The sequence below is a fragment of the Bactrocera latifrons genome, unplaced genomic scaffold (genome assembly GCF_001853355.1).
Source record: "Bactrocera latifrons isolate USDA-ARS-PBARC rearing strain unplaced genomic scaffold, ASM185335v1 scaffold_156, whole genome shotgun sequence".
NCBI classification, from domain to species: domain Eukaryota; kingdom Metazoa; phylum Arthropoda; class Insecta; order Diptera; family Tephritidae; genus Bactrocera; species Bactrocera latifrons.
In genome coordinates, this window is record NW_017535030.1 from 783,765 (window position 1) to 799,535 (window position 15,771).

Sequence of the window (15,771 nt, forward strand, 5' to 3'; positions counted from 1 at the left end):
CATTGTTACAAAATACTCGATTCGCGCGCTTAACGAAGTTTCAGTTTTCAATAGCCATAGACAAAGAACGATATTTTTTTTGTGTTGCCAGCATATAAAATGAAAAAAGTACGTTCAAAAACTATAAGATAAAATAACAAAAAGATAAAATAAGTTTTTTAATTATTGTTTTATTGTATTATTTCTATTTGGGACACCGGTTTCCCCGTGGTCGTCAAAAGGTTAAGGCCTCTGCAACCAATCAATAAGAACTATTTGTAAAAATTTCTTCAAGAACAGTAAGAAGACAACTTGTGGAGAAAAATTGCTTTGGCACGTGGTTCCGAAGTACCAATACTGAGATGCAATTGTATTCAGTTGGTAAAACGACACATTAATTAGGGCGGAGCTGAAAATTAAAAAAAGAAAATGCTTCGATATTTTATGGTCTATGATAGAAATTGATAGTTGGGTGCGAGTCGGCAACCAAATTGTTGAGAAAAATATTGAACCCGTTAAACCGAAAAATAAAACAGAATTCTGAGCAAAGGTACAAGGTCTGGTATACTGTTCCACAGAATACTTTCTGTAGCCTAATTAGGTTTATGCCTAGAAAATGTGCATCTAATATAATAAATATGACTTACTAGGCCCACTTTATTTCATTACTACATTTAGCATATCCGAAATATTAGTATTAAGATCAACCTGATTAGTTGAAGTGAGATATGTATGTATATGGGAAACAAGCAACCGAAGGATGGGAAATCCCAATTTAATTCAAGCCTAATGAAAGTCATTATATGTAATATGTAGGAACTGGGGAAATTCATGGATCGATTCATTTTTTGAGCATTTTCAGCATAAAACTRTAGCATTTCAATATCATACTTTCACTTAATTTTATTAAGATAGTTAAGATGGAGTATTTTGACGATTTTATTCAGTATTTTACTAACAGAAGGAGATGCTCMCATTTCAATTCCATTAACTAACCTCGCTGATTGACCATTATACAAGGGATAACGTCAAGTAGATGTTTGAAAATCCTTATTTAAGGTAGAGGAGATTATTTCTGTAGTTCATTAATTCATATTAAATATGAAGTGAACTAGAAGTGTAAAAATATGTATAAAAGGGGCGTTAGGCTCCATGGTTTATGGAGCCCAATGTCCATTTTTGCCCAAGGGGATTCTGTCATCGCAAACGCCCAAACTTATTTGTTGGATCAATTTCGACAACTTTATGGCGTGAAAGAAAATAGCTTGGGGGAACTATTTGCGAAAAGTTTKATTCTGACAACTTCATTCACACTTGCTTTTATACTGTAAAGTGAAGAATCAGATGGAGCATCGGTGGAGCGGTGCATCGTCCATAGCCCAATTTTTGCACTTGCTCTTAAAAAACACGTACACATCATCTTAATTGTGAAACTAAATGCTTGTGGCGTATTTAATCAGTGTATTGTCGCACAACGGTAACAGTTTTATGGGAATTTAATTTACTCATTTTCAGAGTGTATGAAGAAGCATAAACTTCTTATTGACTTATCTTCAGCGGGTCGGAAAATATGAGCATTATGTCATTCAGGTGGCGGTGCCACGCTTACTTTTAACATGTGTTCCTTGCTCATGCGAACCCCCGTACGAAATTAAGGTTTTTAGCTTAACTTGGCCTTAGTAATGGCTTTTTTAAGTTTTAGTTTAATGACGTAATGTTGGCGTGGCAATGGTCCGATTACTCTTATCAGTGATAACACCCTTGGGAGCTGCGGAATGCGTGTACCAAATTTCTTCAAGATATCTACACTTTTTCACAAGTTATTCCTTGTACCAGCGGACGATTTTTAACTTGTCTCTTCTTTCCAATTATGTTAATCTCGATTCGTTTTACGATTACCACCAAATTTGGTGTTTTATTATGTTATATTAWAGGCCATAGGCTCATTTAGGTTTATTGCTATATTTAACTTCGCTTCAACTAAATTTATATTGAAATTATCTTCAAATATCTGCTATATACTCAACTGAAGACACCAAATTTAATATATTGAGTTGCTTTGGAAAACGTGAACCAAAGGAATTCATTCATCGTTGCAAATAATGCAATCAAAAATAATTGAATTAATTTTTTTTTATTTTGTATTTCCAAATACAGGAGTGAAAAAATTAAATCCCACAACCCCAACATGGGGATTAAAAAATAAAAATTTAATTTTAATCCAAAATTTTTATATAAAAAATTCCCGACTCTGGTCTATTTCAACTCCTTACGTACACATATTGAGCGTTAAATCAATAATATATTTTTTTTCGAAAACACACGTTTGGGAATGGGAATGTCAAAGTAGTCATATAAACAAAATTTGGTTGAAATCGGTGGAGTAGGTCCAGTAATATGTCATTACACCTAAATGTGGGCGGTGCCACGCTTGCCACTCAATTTTGACACCTGCCCCAATAATGGAGAGTGGGCTCTAATCTTATATGTGGCTTTTTGCATTCTCGTAAGAGTTGAAAATATTTATCCGTTGCAAATTTCGTTGATATAGCATAAATGATTTCTGAAATATGCACATTAAACCTATTAAGTGCCAGGGCCACGCCCACTTTTTAAAAAATTTCAAACCACAAGTAATCCTCGTTATTGCGTTCGTTGTGCCAAATAACAGTTTTGTATCTTAATATACRGTTTGGTTATGTCAATTTWTAGGTTTTCGATTAATGGCGTTTTGAGTATGTGATAGTGGTTCGATTACGCCCTACGTCCATCCACGAACTCTTTGTCGAGGAGTATGTGTACCAAGTTTCATCCAGATACTTCAATTTTTACTCAAGTTGCAGCTTGCAAAAGCAGACGAACGGACAGACACTTACTTGGTTTTAAAAAAACTCACTGAAGTTCACAACATATTTTTCTGAATTCTTTTGTTAGAAAACCATCTCAATAAAATTGTTTTTATAATATCCTTCAAAAATTGAAGTTTCGCTATATTGAGGGATACGTCAGTTAGGATTTTTCGAAAACGTTTTAGTTAATTGTGTTTGGAGCAATTCCTAAAAAACTTGCATTCAAACAAGTGATACTGAGTTTTTGAACCACTCCGCTTTTAAGACTACAAGGAATGGTCAGATTTGGAATCCTATTGATTCTGTTCCTTTTTTGAATCAATAATAAAATGAGTGTTCAAAGACGTTCGACGTATGACTAGTTTCAAAAACTATCCACAAATTTGAGTTGGAAAAGCTTCTGTCCCAACCTTTGTAGCCTAACTCGGGTAGTGAATTTTTAATGAGCACACGAAATTACATATACATATGTACATGTATACTTATATTACGTGTGTATATACAATTTGTGCTGTTGTTGAGAAATAAGTTATAGTTTAAAGACGSTACATAAGTCCTTCGTGGAACGCAATTTTCTTAATATGGTTATTGTTCGGGCGAAAGAGTAAAGTGGGAGGATAGAAAACGAACGAAAGTATATCCTCCAATATCCTTCAAAACACAGATAAATTTATTGTTGCGCAACTGACGAATCCTATGCTTTTCTTTTCATGATTTTTACGAGTTTCGGCATTTAAAAGTTTGCTTCCGTTTTGTGTATTTAGTTTGCCAGCGCTTTCATTACATGGCAGCAGGAAAGCACAAAAAACAATAACCTACAACCCAGGAACGAAATGCAAGTAGTATCGCCCAAATTTTGCGTCGAGTAAAAGTAATAAAAACTTGACTGAAATGAAATGAAAGAGAAATAAGAAAATAAACGCATTTCATATTTGCACGCAAGCATTTGCAGACTTCCACTCACAGACGCACACACAACCACTCCTTCACCGGAATATGCGTACATGCACCGTTCATATGTACATACATATATGGCATTTTATGCACACGTATGCACACTTAAGCACAAATACACGCATAAATTTATTAGTATTTTTTGATGCGCTTCTTCCTGCCAAAAATCGAAACGTGGCTCGTCGCTTGGCGTTGGTGTTGGCAGACGGTTTGCTTACATAAACTATTTTGAGCAAAATTTGCTTCCGTTTTACGACTCTTTGCATGTGAGAGTGCACATTTTGAGTGTGTGTAAATTTAAGCGCTTCTTTCGGCCAAATGTAATTTGCTTTCCCTAACTATCACCATTCTAGAATTTTGGTGCATTCGATGCACAATAGCAGAATTGCCATATCTTCACTTACCCTCTCAGATTGCTGTTACTAAGTGTGTGTATTGCTAATATGTGGCCTGGTGCACCACAGTGAAATTTATTTCAATAAACGAACGATATATATTTAAAACTAGAAAAAACGCAACCCATGCTACAACACCCTTCACAAGCATAATTTGCCTTTGCAAGAACTTCACTTTTATCCATTATTTTGCATGACAGCTATATGYTCTAATGGTCCGATCTGAGCTATTTCCTGGGAGATTGTATCGTTACTTTGGACAATATTCCATGTCCAATTTCGTGGAGATGCTATGGTAGTCCGATATCGGCGGTTCCGACAAATAGGAATCTTGGGCAGAAAGGACGTGTGCAAAGTTTTATATCGATATCTCAAAAACTGAGCAACTAGTTGGCGTATATATGGACGAACAGACAGACGGACATGGCTAAATCGATTTAGTTCGTCAAACAAACTTCCGCACAAGTGGAGCAAACTTGCCTTAACTTGTATCCTAACGCAAGCGCAATCGTACTTCGCTGCCATCTTTAGAGGAGAAAAACACAAAATAAACCATTTAGTAACCCCTTGGTTTGAAAGCTCCTTGGCATGAAAAAGAAACATCGCATTRCACTTTTACATTGCAAAACTGATTACACAACTACCAACTAAAATTCCGTTCTAAAATAATATTATATAAAATGCACGTTTATGTCTAAAGTAAATATTTCCWAGATAACTTGCGAGTTCATCCAATATAAATGTAGCAAAGAGATCTGTAGAGACCACCGAAATGCTTTTAATTTAAAAATGGGTAACTGAATCATATTTAGGAGATATGTATAATTTGTATTTTTGAAATCAACAATGTTTTCTAGTTTTAATTTTTAGGTCAATTTCTCTTACATTATTCATCTATAATCCATTTTCATCGATCATCAGCGTTAAGAACCATTTAATTTTCAAAAAAATTATGCTCCGGGAAAGTTCGCAACAACAGACACTGTGCGTTGGCAATAAAAATTTATGTGCGTTGCACGTAGCTCCATGCCTGGCGGTGTGTGCATGTAGACTCGTACTCAAACATAGAGTGACGTGAATCCGTCTTCACGTCTTGTGGTATTTACCCTATCTGCGTGCGCATCTCTTTTGCGATTGTGCGATGTCGATTTATTATTTTTATTGCAGCTACGTTTTACGATTTTGTAGCTAAAATGCRTTCCGTCTTCCTTGCGCCATCAACTTGAAGAACAAAACCAGAAATACAATTATATTGGCCACAATAACTGAAAGGCTACGTATTTCCGCTTCCAAGCACCTTCCACATTGTCGCTCTGTATCTCCGTCCCTCTGCTTTATTTCATAAATTAATACAAAAACTTTGGGTGCAATTTTAATATCTTCGAAAGCATCAATGCAAACTGCATACATATGTATTTTTGAGTTTTGTGGCAACTGTAACATGAACTCTCATTAATTCTACGAATTCGCCGCACAACTGCAATACATACATACCGTTAAATGTGAATATATAATACTTATGAAATGTATGTATGTAGATTTATGAGAAAAATTGTATTAAATAAAAAAATATATTTTGTTTGAATGGCATTTTTGCTTAAATTCTAAATAATTGAGAGAAGATCAGATCAGATTTCTTCAAATTGATTTGATAGAATGATACCTTTAATAACTTGTTAGTTGGAGAACTAGTAGTTAGTGTCCAAGTATTGAAAAAAAATTATGTGAAACAAGAGACGGAAACTAAAAATTATATCCAAAGAATGCATCATATTCTTTTTCAAATAGCAGTAATAAGTAGTAAAGTTGTGGTAGCTGCAGGAAGCACACTAAACATTTATTCGGATGTTTTGAAAGTTAGGCACAAATCATTCTTTTAAGCTGCCATCCCACTGCAGTACAATCCAGCAAAGCTTTTTGTTACTAAGAAAGCCGTGGGGCTAGCAAAGTCAATACGTGGACAGTCAATCAGCTATATCGTATGTATATCGGCCAGAGGTATCTTTGGAAGCAGGCCAACAGTGGAATAGTGGACGARATTGCCAATAGCGTTGTACGGTTGCCATCTGAAAACGTGGCCGACATTGGTAAACCTAATACGACTATCTAGAGCACCACAAGGAAGGTCAACACACGATGGCTCAATCTACCGGGGTGCAAAACTGCACAAGTCATGTGTAAAGCGGTAGATCAGAAATACATAAAGTKCATACTGCCAATGAATAGAAAGGACTGTGGGAAAACGATTGGTAACTCTTGTGCACATTTGCCTCATTAGCAAGGCAACGCTTTAAGCTTTTGGGTTCCCGAAAGTATGAGACACTGAAAGTTGTCTCGTTAGTGAGGAGGCGAAACCTGTTGTAATTCGCGTCAAAAGCTGGCATTCTAAAGGATGACTGCTCCTCATGGACTCTGTACCAACACTTTATCCGATACCCCTAARCAATAAAAATTGGTATATGTGACTCACTAGCCTAAAATTGTATGTGAGTAAGCTTTGTATACATTATATTATTAAGGGATGGGATGGGATCTGATATAACAGTATTTGATTCTAAATTAATAATAAAGTATGCACAAAAAACGCCACTGAAAACGCCTATAAAGTACATTTTGACATTTACACATTTCATATTTGCTGACTATTCACCATTATATTATTTTTCTAAAATTTGTCTCATTTAGAAATTTTTAAATCTCTGTTAATAAAAATATTTTATATTATCGTTTAACCTAATATTACTTATCACCAAAATATGTAATAAAGATTACAACGATGTTATTTACTTACTAATATATTGACAAAAACCGTGTTAACCATAAAAGAAAATTAAGTGAACAGATCTATAAAACATAACTGTGTTTAGAGTATTAATAATAAACTATTAAATGATAGAATACACATGCATATACTCCTTAAAAATAGCATGCCTACTTATATACATACATATGTATATATGTATGTGCTATACGACAACAACATTCGAAAAGTTTGTTAATACATACATACGTACATATAACACACCCACAAAGTTTTGTAAATTTTCCATTAGTGGACATAAACATATAGCATATTTACTTGTAGCAGCTATTCTGGCTTCCCCAGTTGCTAGTTGGCATCCTTCTGGCAGCCAGTAAATAGGAGTCCTTTGCCACAGCAGCATTTTTGTTTACATCCCCACCACTGTAGGAAGTGCTGTATCTTCTGAAACTCTGGGATATCATCACGTCCTTTCATTCGTATCTGTGTTTCTCGTTTGCTCCTGTGCAATAAACCCATATTCTATGTATTGGAGCTTAAAGCCACAGCCAGTAGGAATTCAGCTTTTAGATATGTATAACTTTGTACATATATGCTTATGGTTGGAATATTTTTGTTATAAGCTTTGAAATCACATAAATTATGTATTTATATACATATCTGCAAATAAATATATATGTATGATAATGAAATTTATAAAATAAGTAYCAGCAATGTAAACCCCTTGCCATTTTTTAGGACTTAAATTGCTTTTGTTATTATCATTCAACTTTTTCTGTTTAAACCTCAGAGCTTGTTCAAATTGAGAAATATTGATGAAACATATTGCAGGCACTCTACGATTGGTGGAAGGTATCGAAGGAGCGAGGGAGATTATGTTTTAAAATATATTAAAAAATTAGGCTTGGTCCCGCCATCCATTAGGCTTAAAAGTACATATCTGATAAACCACTAAAACTAAAKAAACCAAGTTTGATGAAAACAGCCGGCTAGCTTATACAACCACTCTATACATACAGCGTGAAAATAGATGAAAAGCTGAAATCAAATGAAAACGGATACGTTAAAATTACAGAAATCAGGGACTCCCTTTTAAACATTTTACAGTAGCCTTTTCATAGCTCAAGAATTGAACGGCAAATATTAGCCAAATTTGGAATATATCATTGTTCTGATATTTATATGTCACACTATTACGGTTACATAAGACGAAATTGGAGTTCTACCACCCCTTCTCACCATATACCAGAATTTTAAGTTCCATCTGATTTTTTCGCTTTACGTGCATAATAGTTATGTCCAACCTCAACGTTATAATTTTACGTATGTATTGGGTTCCCTGGGTTGCTACTTTGGCAAACGGTATGTTGCAAAAGTATTTTATAACTTTTGGAAGAACAGAATTGGTGTAGAAGGCAAATAGGAATTGCTTTATCTTATTCTTATTCCAGAAATAAGAAATAGATAAAGTTTTTTATCAAATATTAAAAAAAATAAAGAAATATTAAAATGAGATGAGGAAAATTCTATTACGGTCATAGAAGCCAATGTTGATATTGGTGTGAAGATCTGGGACTTACTTRGTTATACTCAAACAAAAATTTAGTAAATATTCAGGTAACTCAGGTCAGAAGACGATTTGGTCATTAAAGAAAAATTGGAAGTAATGATGCGGCATTACCTATATGAGGACAAGCTTCTTCTTCCATTAATTTAGGCTTTGTGGAGATGAAGAGTAACGTGCCGACTAATGCTTTCGAAATGATTTGGAAGATTTGATCGAAAATGAAAAATGGAAGCATGTAGTTCACCCCAAACTTATAGAAAATTTGATTACAGTTAAAAAAAATTATAGTTTCTATATAATGAAGTTTCTAMATCATGAAGTGATTTTCAGCTCATGAACGTATTTACTATACGAAAGTTCGATTGTATGTGCACTAATACTTCCGTTAGATACCGAAATCGCTGAGGTTTTCGAAAAGCAAAAGAATAGTATTATCTAGCAAAGCAGTTACATAGAAATAATTTCTGCAATATATTAAAATACAACGTATATCATATGCCTAAAATTATTCGCTGAGTGCTTATTTTACTGCATAATTGCTTGGCCGCCATTTTCATAGTAAAGCAATACTAAGTCAACTAATCAAACAACTTAATTGGGCAGTTTTGTGATGCGTATAAAAATTTCTTAAGTACGAGTATGGCCGCCGCATGCCATTGCACCACACTCGTAGCTTTTCCATTGCATACATGGGTAGATACCATTCCATTCAACATAATAACAAACAAAGAAATGAACAGCCGTCCAACCATGGTGAAAACTTTTGTATGCCGACTACAAAAACAAATAAACGAGTTCAAACCGGCTTCTATTACAAACAGCGTTGAAGCAATTGTGCACAATAACTGCAAAAGGAATTAAACAATCGGCTATGACAAAAATAAAAACACGATGCCGACGGAAAACTGTGGAACTGCACAAACAGAAAAGCATAAACTCTCCAACAGCAGGAATGACATCGGCCGGCAGCGGCGTTTGGCAATCGGCTTCATAAAAGGAGGGAATAATTGCTTGAACCAATGACTACGAAGCTCCGCCTTTCACAAAGATACAGCGACTGTTGCCGACTCCAGTTGCCGATTACGGCGACGAGCCCGACATCGTTGTTGCTGGTTATGGTTGAGCAACACTAAGCTTGCAGTCACTGCAGACGGTCACTACTGCTGCAACAGCCCTGCATTGAAAACAGTATTGATACATAGTACATAAACTCGTATATACATGCAGTATATGGAACTAATGCTATTATTAAGTATTTAATATGTTGGAGATGTAGCATTTTTAGTTAAAATAAAACCAAAATGGATTCTTATTAAATCATATTTACATTACCTTTGCATTTTCATTGAAATTAATGTTTCGTGTGTACATAATACGTACTGCAATAATATTAAGTAATTATTATTATACGGAAGTCTTACCTAAATGTATATACATATGTATTTTATTGTGTTATTTCTTCCATATTAAATTAGTGATCATTWACTTGAAATAATTCCAAAATTTATACAAGGACTTGAAAAAGCTGATACCGATAGGTGACAGGATCAATAAGAMAACATTGATCGCTGCGAACTGTTATTTTCGCCTGCAGAATTTCCGTTCAAAACCACCCACATTAAAATACCGACAAAATGTTTATTGGAGGAAGGATTCTGTGATTTAAGTTTAAATTTAAAGTACTTCACATGTATGTATGGATATTCGAAACATTTTGCACTGTSGTCTAATTAAGATATTTGAACATAGACTATATCATTAATACTTATATACCAATTTTGATTGGAGGGATTAACATCTCTTTTGATCATCAAATTGTATTTATGTTTGTGACGTTTTCGCACCGAATGGCGAAATATTTTTGTTTTATGCAAAAATGTACAGAACGCGATCGATGTAGAGCAAGAAACACGTACTCAAATCACCATATACATTATAAAAATTGATCATATACGATATGTACAATATTTGAATCGAAATGTTTAACTTGTCAGCAGACCAACCGAATTGATCTCATTGCAACMTAAGCTATGTATGTATCTTTGCCGATTCTAGTGAAACACTATCTCCTCATTGTTCGATTGTTATACTTGTTGGAAATTCTAAACGTGTCATAAGTCTTGAATTTCCATCAATAAACGGTCAAATATATGAAATCAATCCTTATATTATGTAWGTTTACTGTCTGTATATCATACATACATACGTATAATTCCGCAGTGTAACATACGAATGAATCTCAATGGCGAGTTTTAAAGAAACTAGATGAAATGCAGAGAATTACACCGCCCGACAAATGAAAATTTTTTGAACGTTGTTTGTATTTGAGCCACAAATATCAGCATTTTACCATTTTAAACACGAAAACACCTACATATTTGCCCTATCACATCAGATTTTTACTAATTATTCCCAGAACTGCATTCTAAAGAACTTAAATCTCGAACACAAAAAAAATCTGATGTGATACGATAAAATGAGGTATAATTTCGTGATCAGCACTACCAAATTAGTGGAAGAAAATAATCAGAACTTGAACAAGGAAAATGATGTYSKTCGGYGTTATTGGTTAATAAACTAAGAATATCTGATTGGTAAAATTAAAAGATGTGTTTGTAACTAATTTATTGTTAATAATTACACTAATTTACAGCTATTTTGCGACTGGTTTTTGCTAAACCCGAAATGATAGTAAACATTTACTAACGCGTAGGATTTTTTGTGTTGTAGTCAATTGTAGRGGTCAAACCACCACCTTTTACTGAAATAGCTGTACGCGATGGAAAATTTTTGCACTCAAATTCGTAATCAACACACCCATAATTGTAAGAAATTATTGATTTATTGTAGTGTTATTAACGAACTTATTTAGGGCTCTAGTTTTAAACAGCGAAAAAATTAAATAAAGCTATGTGATTTGCTTTTTGTTACTCTAACTCTAGTAACCATTATGCATTTCCAGTCTGAAACTATTCTTATAGCGTCAACGAAATACAAATAGAGTTATGTAATTAAACATGTAAGGAAGTGCTAAGTTCGAGTGTAACCGAACATTTCAAAAACTTGCAACTTGCTTTTATCCGAAAGTAAAAAACCAAGAAAAGTTAGTCAAATTATAATCAAAACTTCTGCTAATCATTCTTCGATAATTTTTTTTTTTTTATTTAAAAATTTTTGGCGGCCCTTTAAAGTGAAAACTGCTATTTTCCACTACAAATTTCCCTCATCTTGTGGGTGGAAAACACCCTAAATGTAAAAAAAAAAAAACAAAAAAAAAACTTAACGGTGCGGGGAGGTCCAAAATTAAATGACTCAATCTATATTTAAGAAACCTTATCCACCCCTTAAGTTGGTGCACCTCAGTAGTGCGTTWCGATTTTTACAATGGTTAAAATATCGAACAAAGAAAAAGACATGCCGCGTTCTGGACGACCTTCGACCTCTTCAACTGATTTATTATTTTTAAAAAAATGAACGATGTGGTGCTTTAACATCGTCAGCAAGAGAGATAGCAAGAGAACTCGACATCTCTCGCGAGCCCGTTTGAATGCGTTCTTGCTCGACTCGTCTTGATAAAGCTTAATATTTTTCAAACATTGTGCCGCAAACAGATCTCTTTGGACATGCTTGATCGTACAAATTCCGCAGTAGGATACTCAAAATTTTTATTATTTATTATATAATAAAAAGCTATAGACTAGGGAAAGTTTTTAACTTTTTTGATTTGGAATTTACTATGGACAATAAGCTTAATTTAAGCGTTCATATTGAAACCATAATTTTGAAAATAAAAGGTGTCCTTAATTTTGTTATGGATCTCTAGTTACCCACTCCATTCTTACAAGTCTGTTCAAAAACAAATTTTACTTTTCGCATTACGACATTTCCGGTGGGATTCTAGGCTAAGTCTACTCCCATACACTTGACATTTCATACTAATAAACCTAACTACATTTGCTAGTCGGAGCAAAATGCTTGCCATAATATTCCTAGTGAAAATCCGAAATGGAACAGTTTGGCAGTTTATATCCTTGCCGTTAAAATCTTCTAAATTAAATTTGGAACTAAACAAACACTTCCGCCGCATATACATATGTCATGACTATAATTCTCATTCACATTTAATTTATCTGATCAGTTTATAAAATGAAAAATAATATTTTGCTTTTTCTTAATAAATAAAATCATCATAGGGATTTTTGACTCTGTAGCTGAGCAGTTTTAGTTATTGACGCTTAAAAATCTCTCTTGCCTGACTCGGCTAATTCAGCGCTTAAACGGATCACGCCTCTCGCGTCGGTTGGGTGTTAGGAGGGTAATCATAGCGTTATTTTTATTAATGATAACGATTTCCTTTTCAAATAATTTTTTAGCTTGACATAAATATATAAATAAAGTAGTTATATAAGTATCATCTACAAGTAATTAAGATTCTTTAATAATGCCAGCCAAACCTTTTCTCTCCAGTCTATCGGCAAATTCCAAAATTATATTTTTCCTATCAAAATGGAATAMATTTCTRCTCGTATTACGYATAGTTTGAAAATACCCGATATCGRTACCAAAATGATGTGTATATAATATTGTATTTGAAGGTATTTGCATATGTATGGTACTTGTAATTGTAATATTGAAATAACGCCTGTAATTATTATATTATGTCATTTTACTTAATTGTACTGAATTATCATTTAATTATTTGGTTTAAATTTCCGATTGCAGCTCAAGATGTCTTTTTAGAGCATTGTCAAAAACTATTGGAGAAATTTCGATATCCATGGGAGATGATGCCATTAATGTATGTGATATTAAAAGATGCTGGGGCAGATATTGAAGAGGCTTCAAGACGCATTGAGGAAGGTAAGTGTGCATTTCAGCATTTCCGTTACAAAGACGTGTTTATATCATATTCTCAAATTGACTTAATTTACCATGATAAGTACGCATTTATTATTATGCAATCATATTACAATAATCAAAATATTTTAGGTCAACATGTCGTAAACGAATACTCCCGTCAACACAATCTGAATATATATGACGGGGGTGAGCTGCGCAGTACGACAAGGCAATGTGGATGATAATTTTTAACGTAATTACACAACAAATTATGTTTTCAATCAAGTTAAATTAATGTAATTATAAAGTTTAATAAGTACATCAGTTCAATGCAATTAAAATCAATATAGCAAATATAGTTGCAAACTCCCTCTTAACTTAAACCGAGAAAAATTAGTAAGCTCAGCAAGCTACTGTTGGAACCGTTTTCCTTTTAGCAAAGTGGCAAACCGTTTTTTTTTTTTTTTTTTGCTCTATGCTGATTTTTATTCTTTTATATGATATATGGTTGTGTGAAATAAATCTTTTACTGAAACTGCAATCAACTAACACATGGATCGATCGACCTCTTCAATCAACATACAAAACAGCCATTTCTACAATCAACTATCCAATCCGGCACATCTTTAGTTTCTTCAGCAATTAATCCATATCATTATGRGCCGCCAAATAGGAAGTTTAACAGCACTGCAATCAACATACATACAAAGGATATCCATTGGCATTGGAGTTAAAGGGCACGATAAATATGTATACCAGCATACTCTTATAAAGCAGCGTACACATTAATGACTAAACTGTTGAATTTTTATAAATAAAATATAAATACAATATTTTTCGAGTTCCGATTTTCAACTTACTTCACTTGTATAATTTTAGCTCAGTGTGMGAGTATCGTAAATTTTAAGTAGATATTATATCAGCGGACATTAGCATATCCCAGAGGTTAAAAGTWTTATTACTTCACACCGAATTACATTTGCTTTTATTTATTGTTTTTAATGGAGACAGATTCAAGAATTTCGCAAGTTTGCAGAGAACAATTGTCAGTTTTTATACTCTTGCAATCATGTTGCCACAGATTCTAATAGTTTGGTTCACCCAAAAATAATTTCCAATAAGAGTTATATGACTTCTTTAAAAAAAAACACACACACACACACACACATCTATTGTTAAGAAAATTCAAATGTTTTTTTTATTTAATGTGAAGAAGACTAGATACAATTAAGTCCTGATATAACATCATTTTAATGGTATTAAAGAATTCGGTTCAATTGGGCTGAATTTTCGAGTACTTTTTCCACTAAATCACTTCGTATGTCATGAGTAGCTCGTTCAATATTGTCTTTTGAAGCTTGAAGAGAGTCTAGTTTATTGTTAAAGACCAACGACTTAAATATCACCACAAGGAGGGRTYTAATGGTGTTAAATCACAACTTCTTGGAGGCCATTCAATGTCACAATTTCTTGAAATAATTGAATTTCCAAACTTTTCTCGCAATAATTCGGTTGTTGCATGTGCTGCGTGGCACGTAGCCCCGTCTGGTTGCAATCAGATATTTTCAGGATCAACAATTTCTCCAATTTCGGTTATAATCGATTTATACCGGTCTCTGTCGATAATTACTTTGTCACCAGCTTCATTTCGATAGAATTACAGAGTGATGATTCTACCAAAACAAAAATCTCACCAAACTGTCAATTTAGGTTAATGTAATGGTTGCTCATGCACAGCGCCTACGCTGGCTAGGTCAAGTCGTCCGAAGGGATGAAACACTCCAGCTCTGATTGTATTCGATGCAGATCCGGGGGAAGCAAAGGAAGAGGAAGACCTCCACTCCGTCGGAAAGACCAGGGAAGAAGGTCCTGGTTACACTTCTCCAATAGGTGTCAAACAGCGAAAAAAAAGAAAAGCTAGCGCGTTGTTGCAAACACGTCTATAACCGCAACCGTGTCTACGTCAATAAAGAAGAAGAAGAATTGTTGGTCATGAACACCACTCAGATGAAAGTGAGGATCATTGGATAAGATGATTTTTTTCAAAAAAATKTTATCGTTTTCGAAAGATATGCCCAACGTTTGGAATTTAAGTGTGCTCTGCTCAATCCACAAAAAGAGAGACCCCATAATCTGTGCCAACCACCGTGGGAAAAGTCTCCTAAACACCTCTTATAAGGTTTTATCGAGTATCAATTTGTGTGTAAAATTGAAGCCCACCRTCAACAAACTGATTGGACCTTATCAGTGTGGCTTAAGACCTGGAAAATTTACCAGATATTCACCATGCGCCAAACCTTGGAAAAGACCAGTGAAAAGAGGATCAACACACACCACCTCTTCGTACCGATTTCAAAACTACTTTTGACAGCACAAAAAAGAGATGCCTTCATACCGCGATGTCTGAATTTCTTATCCCCCAAAACT

General features: G+C 34.1%; 1 protein-coding gene across 3 annotated transcripts in view; it reads left to right on the forward strand.

The window, feature by feature from the left end:
* LOC108966127 (protein doublesex) overlaps positions 1-14,177 on the forward strand; it is a 105,422-nt gene extending 91,245 nt beyond the window's left edge. For all 3 annotated transcript variants that reach the window (XM_018928882.1, XM_018928883.1, XM_018928881.1), the window contains 2 exons: positions 13,228-13,365; positions 13,495-14,177. In XM_018928882.1, the coding sequence (XP_018784427.1) occupies positions 13,228-13,365; positions 13,495-13,586 (230 nt within the window). In that variant the 3' untranslated portion in view covers positions 13,587-14,177. The remainder of the gene's footprint in view (positions 1-13,227; positions 13,366-13,494) is intronic.
* The last annotated feature ends 1,594 nt before the right edge of the window (positions 14,178-15,771 follow it).